Here is an 18584-nt window from a genome sequence, read left to right on the forward strand (position 1 = left end):
AACAAAATTAGTTTTGTTTATCTGTACTAGATGGCGCGGCACGACATGCTAGCGCATTTTTTAGGTTCTATGGCAGATCTACACAGTTTGCTTCTCGTACGTCAGAGAGTTTCTATGTCGTACGTGTAGCTAAAAAAGTACGAAGCGACACGAGCGTACGCTGCGTTGTCTGCTCACGTTTACGTGCGTGGAGGTTCTACGTACGTAAAACTAAATCTGTCTAATATCCGTACTCTCTATACTATACAAAAGGAGTGATTTCTACCGCCGTAACGCATTTATTTGCATCTGGAATAACCAGTTCACAAAGCCGTATCCAGATGCTCTCTCTACGCATGTATACGGCACCAAAATATCTGTCCGCGTACTGCGTTTAGTTGCATTCTCGAAAGTGTAACTTCCGTGCATGCATGCAGGAACAGGAAAATGATACTGTTAAGCAGAGTGCAGAAACTCTTCGCGAAGTGATGTGAAGCCCTGTCGCTGTTTGTGCTGCAAGATGACGTAGCGCGAAAAAGACTAAGACGTACGCAAACGGTCAACGAGCATTATGCAAACGCACCAACAAACCCAAGCCAAAACTTGCTCTATTGCCATTTCTCACTGACTGCATGGAAAATAAAATTATGCAGCAGAATATCCTGTCACAAATTAGGCGGAACAGGATTGCCACTTTTTTAAATGGACATGCAAAAGTCTGCAATCAAACTGGTTTCCCAATCCCTAACGCCAGCTTTAATTACGTCTTGACATAACTCTTGTGGCAGATAATGTTAGACGGAACTGTATGGTGTCAGATACAGTTCCGTCTGGACGGAACCCCATCGCTACATGCAGTTCCGTCCGGACGGAAATCTAGCGCAAATTGTAGTTCCGTCTGGACGGAACTCTAGCCACAGCCTATTTTGAATAGGTCCGCTGTCCGGATGGCATCTGACGTGTGTATTCATAAGCGTTAAAAATTGTTTCCGTTTGGTGTCTTTATAATTCTTGGATTTCCTCATTCTTTGAAGGCACGAACTTAGAGCTTGTTTTTAGAACGCTTATTGCTATTGTCACACTTAATTCAAGCTAACCAGTGCATGAGCCAGTGGGCTTCTGCAATGTCACGCTAACAGATAAAAGCAGTCGACCGCGACATCATGACAATAAGTTGATGCCATTGGCTGCAATTCTGAACTGATGCGTGATTCCTGCTTTGTTTTGCAATTGTAGCAGTGTGTAGCCTTTCAGCATATATATTGGCGTATAGCTTTGTAGTGTTTATTTGCGTACGCTAAGGGCCGCCGGCACGTGACCTGTTTACTTTGTAACGTGAGATGCTGTTAGGCTTATCTGGAAGGATCACACTCATGCGGAAGCATTCTACGCTGCTCCACACTGATGTGGGTGTATTGCACGCTGTATCTCGAAAGTTCTTTGTCGCCTTTAAGTTCAGCATAGCCGAGAGCGGGGGACATTCAGTTCGTCGACCGCCGAGCTCACTCGTTGCTATGGCCGCCTTTAAATCATTCAATTCTTTGTGGGTCTAGTGAGCCCGAAAAAGCTTCTTTTGGAAGCCTTTTTCAATGCCGGACTGGCGACGCCTATATGCGACGTCTGGTAACTGTACTCAATCGTCCACAGGCCATGCTTAGGAAAATGGAAAATGACACCCCAGTCATCGCCACTCGTTTTCCAGCTACACCGGGAGCGGCCGAATTTCCGCGGACTAACAAATGGAGATGCAAAGGTTCGCCTCGACCAGTTTAATCGTGCGGCAGACTTCAATCCGTGGGGCAGGACTAAACCCCGATACGTCTACTTAGCTCTAGTTGGCCCTGCCCGACCCTGGTATGAGAATAATGAGACCATCGTTCACTGCTCAACTCCGGCCACTCTCATACACATGGTGTGGACTTGTACACATTACAACACAAACAACTCAAACACACCAGAGACGTGGGAGTCTCTCCTGCGTACTTCCAAGCCGGCAGACCAACGCCGGCTTATTCAGCGCGCGGTGGAGGCCGCGTCATCCCAAGGGATCCCCGCCTACCTCCTCTAAGCCAGCGCAACCGGTCTTTGGACTGGTCCTCTGTTTTTGGGAGTTATAAAATAGATCACCACCACCACCACCATCTGGCCTAACTTAGACGAGGTTATGAAACAAGTACTGAAGGTGTTTCCTAACATCATCCGCAAGGAAAGAGCGGGGCATTACTAAAACGAAGGACCAGAGAAAGGAAACGCAGGCACAGCGCCTTATGTGCCTTTACTATTACTGGCCCTTAGTTTTAGTTGCCCTTCTTCCGAATATTTTTTATTGCGTAAATAGCCAGGCAATACAGCAGGGCTGTCCTATGCAACCGTGCAAACGTTTAGGTCACCCGCGGGTTATCCTGTTTATTGAGCTTTCGTAGTGGTGAAGTGCCCGAAGTGGCTACTATGCCCGCTAACCTACGCGACTAAAATGATCCGGAGCACTTCTCCGACTGTTATGGCAAACTGTCTGGAAAGAACTCGTCCTGCGAGTCTGAATAATAAGTAAAAGCCAATATTAATGTTTCCGACCCCGTCTGCATGCTGCGGGCACGAATTTGTGCTGCTGCGAGAATGTGTGCCTCGAACTGCTGTAACAATGCGCACTTTAGGCAATTTTATGGTGGCATGCCACCAAGAATTTAAACTTGCTGGGATAACAGTGCACGCCAGCTGAAACTGATGCACAGCAATAGAGCAGTAGTTCTTAGGAGTATAGACAAGATGCGGTTTGTTTACAGCCATAGCTTTCAGTGTTGCACTCGAAACTTTCTAATGATACGGGGCCACATTTGATCCGTAGGAAAGTTCGCAGCACGAGTGCCTTGGCTCCACCGACGACCCCGACAGCTCACGGCTACGGAATGGTAAAACAATCATCATCCGCAGCCAAACTACACCCACTGAGGGACATAGATTCTCTATATCTCTCCAATTATCGTAGGTTGTGCCAGCTACGGAGATTTCCAAACGTCCTAATCTTAGCCACCCACCTGACTTTATACCTCTACCTCCTAGCTTCCCTCGTCTTGGAGTAGGCCGCTATATTTACAGAACAACCTTCATCTTGCCTTCGCATTACACTCCCTGTCCATGCTCCTTTCATGTTCTTCATGTCGACTACGAAGCCTTTAATGTCAGTTTGTTCTTTGACACACACTGCCGCCTTCCTGTCCCTTAGCGTTACACCTTAGATTTTGCTTTCCATAGCTCGCTGCGTAGTCTTCAGTTTAAATTCAACCCGTTTCGTTAGCCTTCACGTTGCTGCCACATAGATAATTCCAGTAAGATACAGCCGTTTGCATACTCTTCTCACGATAAATATTCCCAAACTGCCATTCTTCATCTGAGCGTACGCGCGAAATGCACGCCACCCTATTCTTAATCTGACAGTAATTTTACTCTCGTCGTCCAGATCTGCGGTCATTAGCTGAGCGAACGTAGCCCCTAAAAACTTGTAACGCTTCGCAGCGTATCGTAAGTTGCTGTTTTCTTTTGAGACTGCTGAACATTAGTTTTCTTTTCGGGATATTAATTTTCAGAACCATCGCTCTGCTTTTCCGGTTTAGGTGTTTGATAATGCTTTGCAATTCATGCGCTAAGTAACGTAGCGAGGCAATTTGTGACACCTCAGTAAACATATACCAAGCATAAAAAAACCACTAGAGCAAGGTCTGCTAGACATCGGAACCAGAAACCAAGCAAGGAACCGCGATAATCCGCTTCAGATTGAAAAAGCACCCCCTTATTCAGCCGGGCTCTATGGAATGATGGCTGACAGAGAGCTCATTTAGCTGGTGATTTTTGGGCTTGAATGATTTCTCGCGTAGATGTGTCATCGTTGTTGGGCAGCACGCTCGTGCTACTCAGCTCAGGTGTCCATTTATAATCTTGGCAGTGAATACCCAGGTGTCGTTAAATCCACTCTGTAACATTGTAGTTTATTTATTCCATAACTGTGCCATGAGGCAGAAGTTGAGAAAGGGGGAAAAGAATGCAGGAGATAAATAGTTAAAAAGACAAAATCCAGTTTCACTGAGGTAGTCGCTGTGATTGCTGCTGTACTAATTATTTATTGTCCACTGCTGATAATCACGTTTGTAGTTTCACCGGAGGCCAACCTCCCAGAGGGGCCGTTTTCTAACAGGCGCCGTTGTTGTACCAAAGCAATTGCCGCAGATCACAAGTATGGGGTACCGCAGTGAGTTGCTGGCAGATCTCGCCACCGATGACGGGCACATGCGGTCAGAGTGGCCCGTAGCCGAATCGGGCGCTCGGATACCCTTCTACCGAGTAAGACTACGAGTGAGAGGGTGCTAACGTTGAGGAATAAGCGCTCTTGTTCACTGGCGAAGAACTTTTAATCGAAAACATGGTACAGGAACGGACCAGTGGGAACAGGGGAGTGTGGCGGGTCGTCTATTGCGTCAATATATTTAATATCATCCGCTTGAATGTTATGTGGACCATGAACAAGGCTGCGAATCCACTGTATGCGCACAGGACGTGGGCACTTCGCGCAGACCAGATCAATGGATTTTGTAATCGTGAATGCGCGCCAAAGGGCCTTATTCTGATAATGGGTGGCGCGGTAGTCAGTGTAAAGATTAACTGTATTGAAAGTGGGAACCAGTGAAAGGGAATCAATGGCACTGTAAGTGGCTTGAAGTTCCACCGTGAGGGGGTGCACGTATCCGCGATATGTGTCGGACGAGAGTTAAGATGCGGATGGCGGGGGGACTACACAAAGCAGTAACTCCCTGCTCTGCAATATGGGATGCATCGGTATCCAATATGCACCATTCAGGCCGATGCTGGCGGATACGGGCGGAGAAACAGTGGAGACATTGTCTGTGAGCTGACAGGCAATGTCGAATGCATTTCAACAATGGATCTGTAGATAATGTTTGCGAGCTCTATTTGCCACCCGCTGATCGATGAGTTCACTGAGTGTATTAACCCATTCCGATCAGGTCTATATAGGTCTACATTCAGTAGTGACTATTGCATTGGTCAATCTTTTGTACACAGCTGTTGCTTACTTTTTTCTTGAGGGATATTGGTACCGGGGAGATACAACCGCTGTATCTTACCGGTACTGACCTACGTGGCAGAAACGTGGAAGTTAACGAAAAGGGTAAAGGTGAATTACCGCCTGTTCCGTATTTATCTGTCCGTGCTAGAAAAAATTCTCGTGTGCTAATACTGGACTATACGGGCTCAAACGCCGACTACAAGGTAGCTTAAGATGGTCTCCTTGTTTCGATAAGTAATTTAACATCTAAACTTGCCTGCATGTTCAGGAATCGGCGAAAAACTGCATTCGGCTGCAGCAGAACGTTTCGTCCAGGCGAGCAAAGAAGCCAGTTTGGCAGTCTGCGCCATCTGGCGACCGGTGAGGCAACCGATGTCAGGGCTCGGGGCGGGAATGCGCACCTCGAGCGGTTTCTTTGAATATGCGTGTCATCTGTACCTTAAAATTAATACGATCGGAAAGAGATATCGTTCTTCTTTCGAAAAATCACCCAGAACAACGTTTAAAATAACATCCAAGACACTAATAAACGGGAGCTGGTTACTTCTGTTTTCGATCTTTTTTCAATGCCGTCTGTTTTTGGATGGTTTGGTCCGGACGTTACGGGAGCTTCGTTTTAGCCATGTGGTTTGTGTTTGTGCTGTGGGAAAATAGCAATATGCCGTCATACTTCGCGGGCAAGAAGGCTGCTGCTGTAATGCGGGTTTTCGAATCTAGGTTCAATTCACTTCGTCAGTCATGAATTCAAGAAGGTGCGTCGTCGTCCGCACTGTGAGAAAGCAGTGTGATGGTGGCGGAAAAGATTCGAGGAAAAGCGAACGCTGTAAAGGAAGGAGCGGAGCGACAAAGGCAAGGCGCACAGCAGCATGGCAAACGCTTTTGAAGTAGTATTTGCATCGGACCCGCACTTGTCCTGCAGGCGCGCTGCGCTTTCGTTCGGGGTCTTCGTCAACGATCAGCCGTTCACTTTCAAGGGACACTACCCGTTCAAACTGCAAACCGCACAAGAGCTTGCGGAGCAGGACATGGAGCGCCAGGCTCATATTCTGTCGAGAAGAAAACCAAAGACTTACGCAGGATCGTGGCCATGTGCAGTTCTTGCTGTTCGCGGATGAGGCAGTTTTCCACCTGGACGGTCAGGTCAGCAGCCAAAGTGCAAGGTGTTGTGCGCAGGAAAATCTTAAATATTTTACCACAAGAAACGCACAGTCCACCCGCGTCGTCGTTTGGTGCGGGATTTGGGGGGAAGGTATCGTGGGGACTTTTTTTTTTCGACGACACAGTGACGGCGGATTCCTACTTGGACATGTTGGAAAACAAGATTTTGCCCGAACTCGAAGGGCTTCACATTCAGAAATAAAATGTGATATTCCAACAGGACGGGGCTCCTGTTCACTATGCACCGAGCTTCTGAAGTTGGCACGAGCAAACTTCCCCAACAGGTGGATGGGACGAGGTTCCCCCAACATGCCATGGCCGCCACGTTCGTCGGACCTTACACCGTGTGACTACTTTTTCTGGGGCTTTTCGAAGGCGCAAGTGTACAGCCGTGGCCTTGTGCCAAGCTGCAGACAATTAAGGCAGCGCATTGAAGATGCCTGCCTCGCGATTTCTAACCGCATGAGGGCTGCAGTTTTGAAAGCGTACGAGAAAAGGCAGCAGAAATCCATTGAGGTTTCCGGGGGACACTTTGAGGTCTGAGCACGGTGTGCTAATGCGTGAAACATTCAGGGAACCCCGCTGCTGCGCAAGATCATAATAATTTCAACCAGGTCGCGACCCGCACCTTTGAAGCCATTCCCGCCCCGAGCCATGACATTGGTTGCCTCATCCGCTAGCCAGATGGCGCATCCTGTGAAATTGGCTTCTTTTCTCGCCTGGATGAAAAGTTCTGCCGCAGTCGACTGCAGGTTTTCGCCGATTCCTGAAAATGCAGGTAAGTTTAGATGTAAAATTACTTATCGAAACACGAAGGCCATCATAAGCTACCTTGTAGTCGGCATCTCAGCCCATATAGTTCAGTAGATTGCGCAGAAGAATTTTTAGGAACAGGGAGAGATAAATACGAAACACGAAGTACAACGCAGCCAGCTATGGAAAGAAAGTGATAGGTGCCAGGTTAACAGACCGGAAGCGGAAAGAGTGGGTTAATGACATCCTAGTCGAAATCAAGAGGAAGAAATGAGCTTGGGCAGGACATGTAATTAGAAGGCAAGATACCCGCTGGTGCTTAAGGGTAACGGAGGGGATTCCAAGAGATGGGAAGCGTAGCAGGGGTGGCAGAAAGTTAAGGGAGCAAATGAGATTAAGAAGTGTACGCTCATAGGGTGGCCGCAGCGGCCAAAGGACAGGGTTAATTGGAGAGAGATGGGAGAGGCCTTTGCCCTGCAGTGGGAGTAACTTTTGCTAATAATGACCAGTTCTCTTCGGTAAAACTTTTTAACTCGGTAACCGCATCGCGAACGTTGCACATACGAATGACGCGGAGTCTTTAGGTCTACTAGTACCGCTGATGAATGGCGAAGGGTGAATATACGAAATGCAGTAATAATAAGACGGACAAGGAATGAATAAGAACAAATTGTCAGTTCGTCGACTCGGCGACGTGAATGTTTTGTTCGGCAGCCGATGGTGGTGCTAGGTGATGCGTCAGCGACACGGTATATTTACCGATCAGTCCACCGACCGCCCAGCCGTTGATGTCGTGCCTGGCGGATGTTGCACGTCGCCCTTCATAGTACGTCAGGTTACTGTTCCATGATGTCATTAGTGTTCACTGATATCGTTCCAAACGTTATATGTCTCCAACTAATCATGCTAGCGGTGGGTCTAGATTGTAAGAAAGAGCAGTAAAGGATTTTTTGGAGGAGAATTAAAACATAGTTTCAGCATTTGCTGCATCCAATAATACTCTGAAAGGCGAGAGTTCAGTCCCGGCCGCGGCGGTCGAATTTCGGTGGAGGCGGAATTACCGAGGCCCGTGACCTTGCCTCTACAGATGCCCATTCGAGAGACCCTTCCCTCCAGTTCCCTTACCCACCTCGATTTTCCTAGAGCGCCTGTCCGACCTCGGACTAGCTAACAGAATCAAATGTCGCTGGCAGAACAAGGGCGTTATTCCTTCAGCGAATATAACAAAGTTGCCTTATAAATTGCTTTCTTTTTCAACGATCAAGCTAAACGGGGCATACAGCTCACCGCTTCTGCATCTTGCAGAAGACCAAAAAGCTCGCGAACGCAGCAATTTAAAATCACAATCAAAAACTTTGAGCTTGATGTGGATGGCTACCGAAGCACAGGTGAGCAGCCACGTCACTGTTACTGCGCCTTGCATTACGGTTTTCACCCACTTGCATCACTCTTACATTACCTTGCAACATCTCGCACCAAAGTTGCGACGGCTCAACACCCCGGTCTCAGCAGCGGGAGCGACCTGGATGTTGAGCAGTGGCATAAATTTTAGCCATGGGAAGCCCCCGGATGCAAGAAAATTGATTTGCTCCTTCGAAGGAGCAATCCGCCTTCTCGACACAGAGGTCCAGGACGAAGTCCGAACAGCAGCGGAAGGGATGCTATCCCGCATCAGAAACAAGAAATGCCAGTCTGCCCTGTTGGAAGCTGAATCCTTGGCCCTCGATTCCTTAAGGACCAACACTGACATTGCCATTCTGCCCGCGGTCTAGGGGAACATGACAATTTTGCTAGACCGCTCAACGTACCACGAGAAAATGATGAGCATGTTGGGTGACGAATCAACGTACTGATAGCTGGAGAAGGATCCGACTCCAAAAATACAAACCGGGTGGCGGAAAGTACTCTAGAAAATATTCGGGAGCCTTCTGCCGTCGAAAAGGATCCTTTATTATTTTACCTGCTTTGCACCAATGAGTCCCGCCAGCAGTATATCGTCTCGCAGATATTCACAAGACAGGTATTCCGTTACGACTCATAGCTGATTTCACAAGATCGCATTTCCATAGGGTTTCGGGGTACCTACGCAAGGTCCTTCGCTGTTGGTCGGTAAGACAGAGACATGTACGCAACACAACTTATTTCATGAAGAAAGCTGCTGGCACCGTTCTGGAAGACGATGATTCACTGGCTTCATTTTACGTCTGCTCGCTATTCACAAGCATTCCTCTCGGACTTGCTGGCGACATTTGCAAGGAACGTCTCGCCAAGGGCGCATCCTTTCAAGACCGTACACGATTTGACGCCACTTAGCTTTGCAATCTTCTAAACTTCTCCTTAAGCAACGCGTACTTCACGTACAATGGATCCGTATACAAGCCAACATTTCGAAGCGCTATGGGTGAATCGATCTCCCTTACTCTGGCTAACTTGGTGATGGAAACAATTGAAGCAACGAACGTGTACTTAACGTACAGGGTTGGTCAAAAATTCCCAGGCCACATGGTCCGCTTTTCATCGGTATATCCTGGAACTTAAGATTCCGATAAAGCTATCAAGGTTTTAATATGGTAAAACGATCCTTCTTCTATTCTCTAGAGATATATCGAGCTTCGAGGGTATCTCAAATGCCCGACCGCGCTGGTCACAAGCGAAGCCTGTGGCCTTAGAACTTTTGACTGACCCTGTACGTCGAAGTTTGCTTGTGTATCGTTAACAAAAGACAACTTCCGAGCTAGCCTCGAGCAGAACAGAAATAGGAGGATCCTGTTATTTACGCCTGCGGAGCTCTTACGGTATGCAGCACTGATGCACCATTGGGCAGACTGAAAATTTCGGCTTATTTATTATAAATTTTATTAGGATTTATTTTATTCAGTGACACCTGACAGCTGGTCAATCCCGAATTTACATGCTGAAGCAAAACTGAAGAAAAATACAGCAAACATGGCCGTGCAAAAAAACGCTGCCAGACCAAAAACACGCTGGGAGGTAAACAGCGGAAAGTGCTTGATGTGTCTTGAGTGGGACAGGACATGCGAGTTGATCGCGAAATTTTAGATATTGTTACCGATGGACCGTGAACGAAGAAGTGGCGGTGCGCTGAACGACGACGACGTTGACAGTTGGTAGCTGGGCCCTCGGTGTCTGAGCTGAGTGCTGGCCATCTCAGAGCAGCCGCCAACACAGACTTACCGCCGTAACATCCCCGTAACATCTTCGGAATGACACGCCTCGGAATGACCCACCCAGCGCCGAGTCCACACCGCCTCCTCGCAGAACCAGCCGCTCTCCCTCTCCGACAGCCCACCGTTCCCGCTCACCTCTTCCGCACCGCAGTTACTCACCGTCCTCTGCAGGCCGCTTCGCGGGAAACTAGCCGGTGCAGCTCCCGGAGGTGATGCTGCATTGGTGCCCCGACCTGAAAATCCTCTACTGACCCAGCCTTCGCCCTGTAATCTGCTCGACGTTTTTGTGGACGGTGTTCCTGTTTCTGCCCTCATTGACACTGGTGCCCAAGTCTCGGTTCTTAGCTCATCCTTTTGCCGTCGCCTCAAAAAAGTTCAGACCCCTGCCGCTTCGCCCACCGTTCGCGTTGCCGATGGCGGCACTGCTGCCGTCACTGGCTTGTGCACTGCCCGCGTCACTCTTGCCGGTCATAACATCCCAGTTTTGTTCACCATCCTCGAACACTGCCCTCACAATGTGATCCTTGGTCTAGACTTTCTAACCGCTCACTCTGCCCTTATCGACTGCTCCAGCGGCCTTCTACGATTGGACCTGCCTCTCAGCTCAGCCGACACACCCTCAAGCTCCACGCCCCGCCTTCGCTCCACCGAGTACGCTCGCCTGCCCCCTGACTCTGCCGTTTATCTGCCTATGTCACCATTTCCTGCGGTTCCTGATGGGGATTATCTTGCCTGCCCACTCGCCGATGTCGTTCTCTCTCGCAATGTTGTTCTTCCGCACCTCATCGTGAGCGTCACCAAGAATAGCACCTACCTCCCTGTCCTCAACTTCAGCTTGTCACCACAAGTTCTTCCTGCAGGCATATCGCTTGCTACTTTGTCTTCTCTCACCGACTGTACCGTCACTGCTCTCTCACCTGGACCGCCTTCTACTGTCTCTCAAGCGCCCGACATCCCGTCCAACGTTCCGCAATCCATTTCTGCGATGATTGCTTCTGACCTGAGCCCCGAGCATGCACAGGATCTTCACAACCTTTTGGTGTCCTACACCGACATTTTTGACTTCGCTTCTGCTCCTCTGGGTCAAACATCGGTAGTGACTCACCGCATTGACACCGGCGATGCAAGACCTATACACCGGAGGCCTTATCGTGTGTCGCTACCAGAGCGCCAGGTCATCCAGCGGGAGGTGGACAAGATGTTGGCCAACGATATCATCGAGCCTTCAAACAGCCCTTGGGCATCTCCTGTCGTGCTCGTGAAAAAGAAAGACCAAACTTGGCGGTTTTGCGTCGACTACCGGCATCTTAACAAGGTCACGAAGAAAGACGTCTATCCCCTTCCGCGCATAGATGATGCCCTGGACTGTTTACATGGCGCCCGCTACTTTTCTTCCATCGACCTTCGTAGCGGGTATTGGCAAATCTCTGTTGACGCAAGAGACCGCGAGAAAACAGCTTTCGTCACCCCTGATGGCCTTTACCAATTTAAGGTCATGCCCTTCGGCCTTTGTAACGCCCCTGCCACATTTGAACGGATGATGGATTCGTTACTCCGGGGCTTCAAGTGGACGACCTGTCTTTGTTACTTAGATGATGTAATTGTTTTCTCGCCCTCTTTTGAAACCCACCTGCTTCGCCTTTCGTCCATCTTGGCACTTTTCCGCCGCGCAGGTCTTCAACTCAACTCAAAAAAATGTACTTTCGGCCGCCGCGAACTCAAAGTCCTCGGCCATTTGGTGAATGCGAGTGGCATACAACCTGACCCTGAAAAAGTTCGTGCCGTCAGTGCTTTTCCCTGTCCCCGCTCACCCAGCGATGTCCGCAGCTTCATCGGTCTCTGTTCCTACTTTCGCCGGTTCGTCCCGAACTTCGCAGCCGTCGCTCGCCCTCTCACCAATCTGTTGCAGAAAGGCGTTCCTTTTTCCTGGGGCCCAGAGCAGGCTACTGCATTCTCCAGCCTTATCGCCGTCCTCACTAACCCTCCTGTATTGGCCCATTTCAACCCGTCTGCCCCGACTGAACTTCGCACTGATGCCAGTGGTCACGGAATTGGCGCCATCCTTGCTCAGCGACAACGCGGCCAGCACTGCGTGATTGCGTACGCCAGCCGTCTTCTTTCTTCCGCCGAGAGGAATTACTCTATCACAGAACGCGAGTGCCTGGCTCTTGTTTGGGCCATTGGAAAATTCCGCACATACTTGTTTGGCCGCCCATTCACTGTTATCACCGACCACCACGCCCTGTGCTGGCTCTCCTCTCTCAAGGACCCTACTGGCCGCCTTGGCCGGTGGGCATTGCGATTGCAAGAATACACCTTTTCCGTGGTTCACAAGTCCGGTCGCCTTCATCAAGATGCAGACTGCCTGTCACGCTATCCCGTCGATCCTCCTTCTACAGACTGTGAGTCGTCGGATGCCTTTGTCCTCTCCATCTCCGACCTCTCCCACATTGCCGACGAACAGCGCTTGGATCCCGCCCTCACCTCTCTCATCGACCGCGTCAGCACCGACCGGCGCGACACTTCTCTGGCCCGGTTTTTGCTCGACGGAAACACGCTGTACCGCCGCAACATGCGACCTGATGGCGCTGAGCACTTGCTCGTTGTTCCCCGACACCTACGTTCCACTATCCTCAAACAACTGCATGACGCACCTACGGCTGGTCATCTTGGTGTCTCCCGTACGTACGACCGCGTGCGCCGGCGTTTCTTCTGGCCTGGTCTGTACCGCTCCGTCCAACGCTACGTTGCCGCTTGCGACGTCTGTCAGCGCCGCAAGAAGCCCGCTGTCCTGCCGTCTGGACACCTGCAGCCGATTCCCATCCCGACCGACCCGTTTTCTCGTGTTGGGCTAGATTTACTTGGGCCCTTCCCGGAGTCCTCCTCGGGGAACAAGTGGATTGCCGTCGCCACCGATTATGCCACGCGGTACGTGATCACTCGCGCCATTCCAACCAGCTGCGCCACTGACGTCGCTGACTTCCTTCTGCACGACGTCATATTACACCATGGCGCTCCCCGTCAACTCCTTACCGACCGTGGCCGCTGCTTCCTTTCCCGAGTTGTTGACGAAATCCTTCGTTCGTGCTCCGTTCGTCACAAGTTCACCACTGCTTATCATCCTCAGACGAACGGCCTAACGGAGCGTCTCAACCGCACGCTTACAGACATGCTCGCCATGTACGTATCCGACGACCACCGGGACTGGGACATAAGCTTGCCTTTTGTCACCTTCGCCTACAACTCTTCGCGCCATGATACCGCTGGTTACTCGCCCTTCTATCTTCTCTTTGGACGAGACCCCTTACTGCCCTTCGACACTCTGCTGCCCACAGCCGGCCCTGTCACTACATATGCGCATGACGCGATCGCCCGAGCAGACGCCGCCCGCCAGGTTGCTCGTCACAAGCTCTCCGCCTCCCAAGAGGCTCAAAAACACCGCTACGATGGCCTGCACCGTGATGTGCGCTACCCTGCCGGATCTCTCGTCTTGCTGTGGCTCCCATCCCGTCGTGTGGGGTTATGTGAAAAACTTCTGCCGCGCTACACAGGTCCTTATCGTGTATTACGGGCAGTTACAGACGTCACGTATGAAATCACGCCGCTGCACCCAAAGTCGACGTCCGCTCCACTGAAGTCCGACGTCGTTCATGTAGCTCGCCTCAAGCCCTATCACGCACCATCGACATCGCACGCCCAACACGCACCGGGACGTTGCCTTCAGCCGAGGGGGATAGTGTTACCGATGGACCGTGAACGAAGAAGTGGCGGTGCGCTGAACGACGACGACGTTGACAGTTGGTAGCTGGGCCCTCGGTGTCTGAGCTGAGTGCTGGCCATCTCAGAGCAGCCGCCAACACAGACTTACCGCCGTAACATCCGCGTAACAATATGTAGCCCCTCCTACATGGAAGGGAAGATATTTCTTATATTAATATATCAACATTTATCAAGATATACTGTTATATCAAGCACGCAAAAAAGACCCAAGGTTATAGCGACCAACTAGAAATCTACCATTGGTGAAATACACTCTTTTTCTCCTGCTCGTTAAGGTCAAAACAAGGCTTGACGAGGTCCATTTGCCATGGCAGAGAAAACGATGGAAGTTTATTTCTCATATTCTATGCCAGCCACTTCTGCAGCCTCTTTGCGGATGTTTCTCCACAGGTCCATCACCGCCGATGTTTGTTCCGTCCTCCTTATAGCAGCCTCCATGTGCCGGAGATGTTCTGGAGTGAAATATTCTCTCCAGCCGCCAACCTTGGCTTTTCTTACGAAGTTATATTTACTGGTGTCATCCTGATATGCGTCCTTCCATGCTTCTTTATGGTTTTCACTCCATGCATTTGCCTCAGTTAGTGCGCTGATGGCGAAATTGGCAACCATTACTTCTCTCATATTCTCCGCCGCGCTACGCTCGAATAGCTTCTGGAGTAACTGTTCGTTTTCTTGCAACTCTCGGGCGTAGCTTTCTCCGAGAAAGTGCGCCAGTTTCAGTATCGTACCCGGCGTGTCTTCCATGAGGTCCTCATAGCAAACGAAGAACACGTTAGGCTCATCCTTCAAGCCATATCCGGAAACAACGTGGTCAAAGTAGGTGCCGTGACCAGCTATGCCCTCACTGAGGAAGGCCTCAACAAACTCATCAAAAGAGCCATCCTGAAAGCTGTAAAGGCTGAGTTTGGTCACGAAGTGAAAATGAGATACAGCCAAGTCCCACGGGTTCCGAGCTACGTAGATGTACTTTGCTTCGGCGCTTACGGCCCCCTGTGGCGGTGACAGGTGCGTTTGCAGCAGCCGCAAGGGCAGGCTTGGCTTCCAGCCTTCCAACTCTGACCCTCCAAGATAGCGCATGTTCTCTTTGAACTGTTCATAAGAGCTCACGGGCTGGCCTCTTTTCAGTATGAGCTGCACAATGTAGAGAACCCAGTGCGTCCCTGCTTTTGGGTAAGACATCAGGACCAGGTCGCCCTTTCCTGGAAGAAACTTCAGTGCGTCCCTCAAGAGGTCCGGGTTGTAGTGAGGATCCCTGGGTACACCATCTATAAGTTGAACGTGCGGCTTCCTCTTCGCCATGAGGAGACTTGAGACAATACTCCTGCACAAATAATAAATTTGGAGCAAATATTGAGTGAAATTTTCGAGGTTTACATTTTTTTGTATTTAAACGTATTGTGGAGGAATGCGCTGGCAGAAGCCAGCTAGCCCCCCCCCCCCCCCCCCCCCCCCCCCCCCCGTTATTTTGTTCTTTTTGGGAACGTGATGTGTAATTACCTGTTAGATAATTTTAAATTAGAAGAACTAAAAAAAGGACAAGAAAAGTCACGGCGCTTGTGATCAGAACCCACGGTTTTCAAATGTGGCATGGAGTGCTCTACGAAATGTGCTACAGCTCCAGGTAGAGCACAATATGAGAAATGCGAGTGTCGTACGCCCTTATCCCTCAAAGGTGGTGTGGTTAGCTCCCCTTTTTCTTTAAATTGATTACAGATGGAATAAAATCATTTCTTCGAAAGTATGAAATGAAACTTTCCTTAGCACTAGAACTCATAACCAGGAGTTAAAATAGAAAAAACAAAGTTCCGGCAATTTACGCTTGGAGCGTATGTAACAGAAATTGAGTAATATATGTTCCCAAAGGCGGTAATGAATAACCGATATTGATTTTGAATGCTTGTTGCGAAAAATAAGAATTGTTTAGGGCTTGCCAGGGTCAAAAAAGGCGATGTAAGCGTATAGCAGAATTTAACAACGAAGAATGGTCATCTCTTGCTTAGAAAGCAGAGGCTTATATTCTTGTAGCTTAACATCAAAACAACTATACAGTGCTCCAAGTTTTTGTGGGGATATCTACCTGAATTGGCGAACCTGTTCCTCGACCGTTATGACTATTAGTAGCTGTTTCCTTTCATGCGATATTTCATTTCAGACTCGAAACAATGTAAAACAGAGCTTGACGAGGGTAAGATGGATTATGAGCGTGCGTTGACTTTCAACGAAGCATTAATTAGAAACGGAAGACATTACGTAGGCTAATGCTTACATTATGAACAAAAATCCGCCAGGAAGGTCACCACTTTCTAACGCGATAGTCGGCGACATCTTTGCATTCCAGAACACATACTCATTCTTTGACTATCAGTCATCTTTAGTCCGCCTGTCCTACCACGCTACGCCACCGGCATTGAGCCTACCCTCGGTAGCCGCGTTTGGCAGCGGCCGTCGCCGAAGAAGTTTACTACATTCAGCCGCTGTTGCCGTACCCTCCTAGTTTCACGGTAATGGTTGCTCGCTTTTAAAGCGAAAGCGTTACTACTTGCACTTTCAGCCTTTGCCGTGGCGCGGCGGCGCCACCATTGACCTTTAGTTGATCTCTGTGTGACGTCATGTGTGACATCACGCCGAAGAGAACGGCGACTGACTCGCGCCGTCGCAAGCCGCGTCGGTGCCACCACCGGCGCCTAACTCCTGCGCTCTCCGCTAGGAGCGTAACAGGTGTTGTGACGTCACGCCGAAGAGAACGGCGACCGACTGGCGCCGTCGCAAGCCGCGGCGGTGCCACCACCGGCGCCTAACTCCTGCGCTCTCCGGTAGGAGCGCAACAGGTGTTGTGACGTCACGCCGAAGAGAAGGGCGACCGAGTCGCGCCGTCGCAAGCCGCGGTGGTGCCACCACCGGCGCCTAACTCCTGCGCTCTCCGCTAGGAGCGCGATTGTGGCGTTACGCTGAAGAGATTAGGCTCGAGCTTATTCTTCTACCGTGGGCTCGACTCACGTCGCTAGAAAGCAGTAGCTGTGCCAACCACCAGCGGCTTAACATTGCTTCGCGATCTCGCGCCGTCCGTGTGCGACGGCGGTGCACATGAACGGTGGCCTGACTGGACTGGATTGTACTGGACTGGATTGGATTGGATTAGAATAGATTAGATTAGGTTAGGGTAGATTACATTAGATTACATTGGATTGGATTGCATTGGATTGGATTGTATAGCAGATGCATCGCCACAAGTCTAACCACAAGCACCACCACCAGCTACACTACCAGCTGAACCATGGCGTAGGTACGGATATTGCTTTCGCAATTACCGGGCTTAACCAAGCTAAGCCACAGCGAATTTTTTGTTTGCGGTGGCAGCGACGCTCCCTTTAAGTCTTGCTCCGGTCGCATCAGACCATCTTCCTTACACAATGCCCTCGTCCTCCCACGGGCGGTTCTCGTTGCAACCAACCTTCGGTTCAGCGTTTCACCAGTTTCACCGTAGCCTCCTCTTCACATGCTTACCCTACACTCTCTGGGTTAAGCGTGTGTCTGAGTTTAGCGACATATTTAGCGGTCATATTTGCAGACTAATCGGTGGCCAGGTGATTTGCTGTCATTGGAGGAAGGCCAGATACGTGGACGGTTATTTCTTTTTCATCGACGCTGCTGACCTCACTACGAGCATCAACAATCTTATTGAGTGTCAGCGCTTGTCGTGTCTTCGCCCTGAACTGGTCCTTTGTGCGCTTTGCGTAGTTCTTCGTTGGAAATGAACTGTAACCAACTGGTTAAAAATGCCGTTTCCTTATGCTGTGCCTTAAAGTATACTTTCACTAACACCGGTAATGTGAGGTCGGCGCGGATGGTGCTCAGTGCTGCCAGCCCTGAAACCGATTCAGCAGCAAGCGGGCGTCGCGCGCTTCGATTTCGGCGCAGTCGCCTAAGGCCCGTTCCATAGGCTTCGAGTAGAATGGAAATATTAGGCCAAATCGGTGACGCCGAAGCGCGATTTTCGCTCGGTGATATCACATGCAACGCATGCCCAATGAATGTGGTCAAGACATGCAATGTTGCTTTATGTTCAAATAGGCAACCATGATTAGACGCGGCAGAAGCGCTACCCGGTTGATGTTATGACCGGCATACTTATGGATGCAACGCAATATTTAGTACGTCTTGAACAGAATAAACAGTCCTGCTTCCGCCGTGGCAACAGCTCCCACTCGACTCCTTTTATTGTAAATGATCCCCACTGTTCAGTCGCAGTCTGACGACACCAACGCTGGACGGAACTCTATCGCAAGCAGTCTGCGACTAGACAGACGGCGTTCCCCAGTCGCAGACTGAAAGAATTCGCAGTGTCGCTGCGAAAAATAGTATGCATGTGAAACGCACCTAACACAGCGCCGTAGGTTGTCGCCGAGATCTTATGCACTGAGTGGTGCTCACTTAGTGTTGCTCGGTAATGAAGGCCAGAAGAGCTACTACTGGGGCTAGTTGGAAATACATACTTGAAGGAATTGGTGAGCGCTAATCGTCCAGTGTGGTCGTGCCTTTTTCCGTGTTTTTTTAGCGCTCACCAATTCCTTCAAGTCGGTAATGAACTTTCGTTCAGCCAAGGTCGTGTCTGCCAGACAACAAAAACAAAGCAAGAATGCTGTTCTTAG

General features: G+C 49.9%; 1 protein-coding gene across 1 annotated transcript; it reads right to left on the reverse strand.

Annotated features, from left to right (window-relative positions):
- Positions 1–14265: 14265 nt before the first annotated feature.
- Positions 14266–15234, reverse strand: LOC149347365 (3-alpha-hydroxysteroid sulfotransferase-like). The gene has a single exon (XM_089541566.1). It carries the CDS (start codon positions 15232–15234, stop codon positions 14266–14268), a length of 969 nt encoding a protein of 322 aa, XP_089397692.1.
- Positions 15235–18584: the final 3350 nt, after the last annotated feature.

Source organism: Amblyomma mixtum, chromosome 4 (genome assembly GCF_055824585.1).
Source record: "Amblyomma mixtum isolate Tamu chromosome 4, ASM5582458v1, whole genome shotgun sequence".
Taxonomy (NCBI): Eukaryota; Metazoa; Arthropoda; class Arachnida; order Ixodida; family Ixodidae; genus Amblyomma; species Amblyomma mixtum.

Excerpts from the sequence above, each read along its gene's own strand:
- LOC149347365 (XM_089541566.1), bottom strand. The coding sequence starts at position 15,234 with ATGGCGAAGAGGAAGCCGCACGTTCAACTTATAGATGGTGTACCCAGG.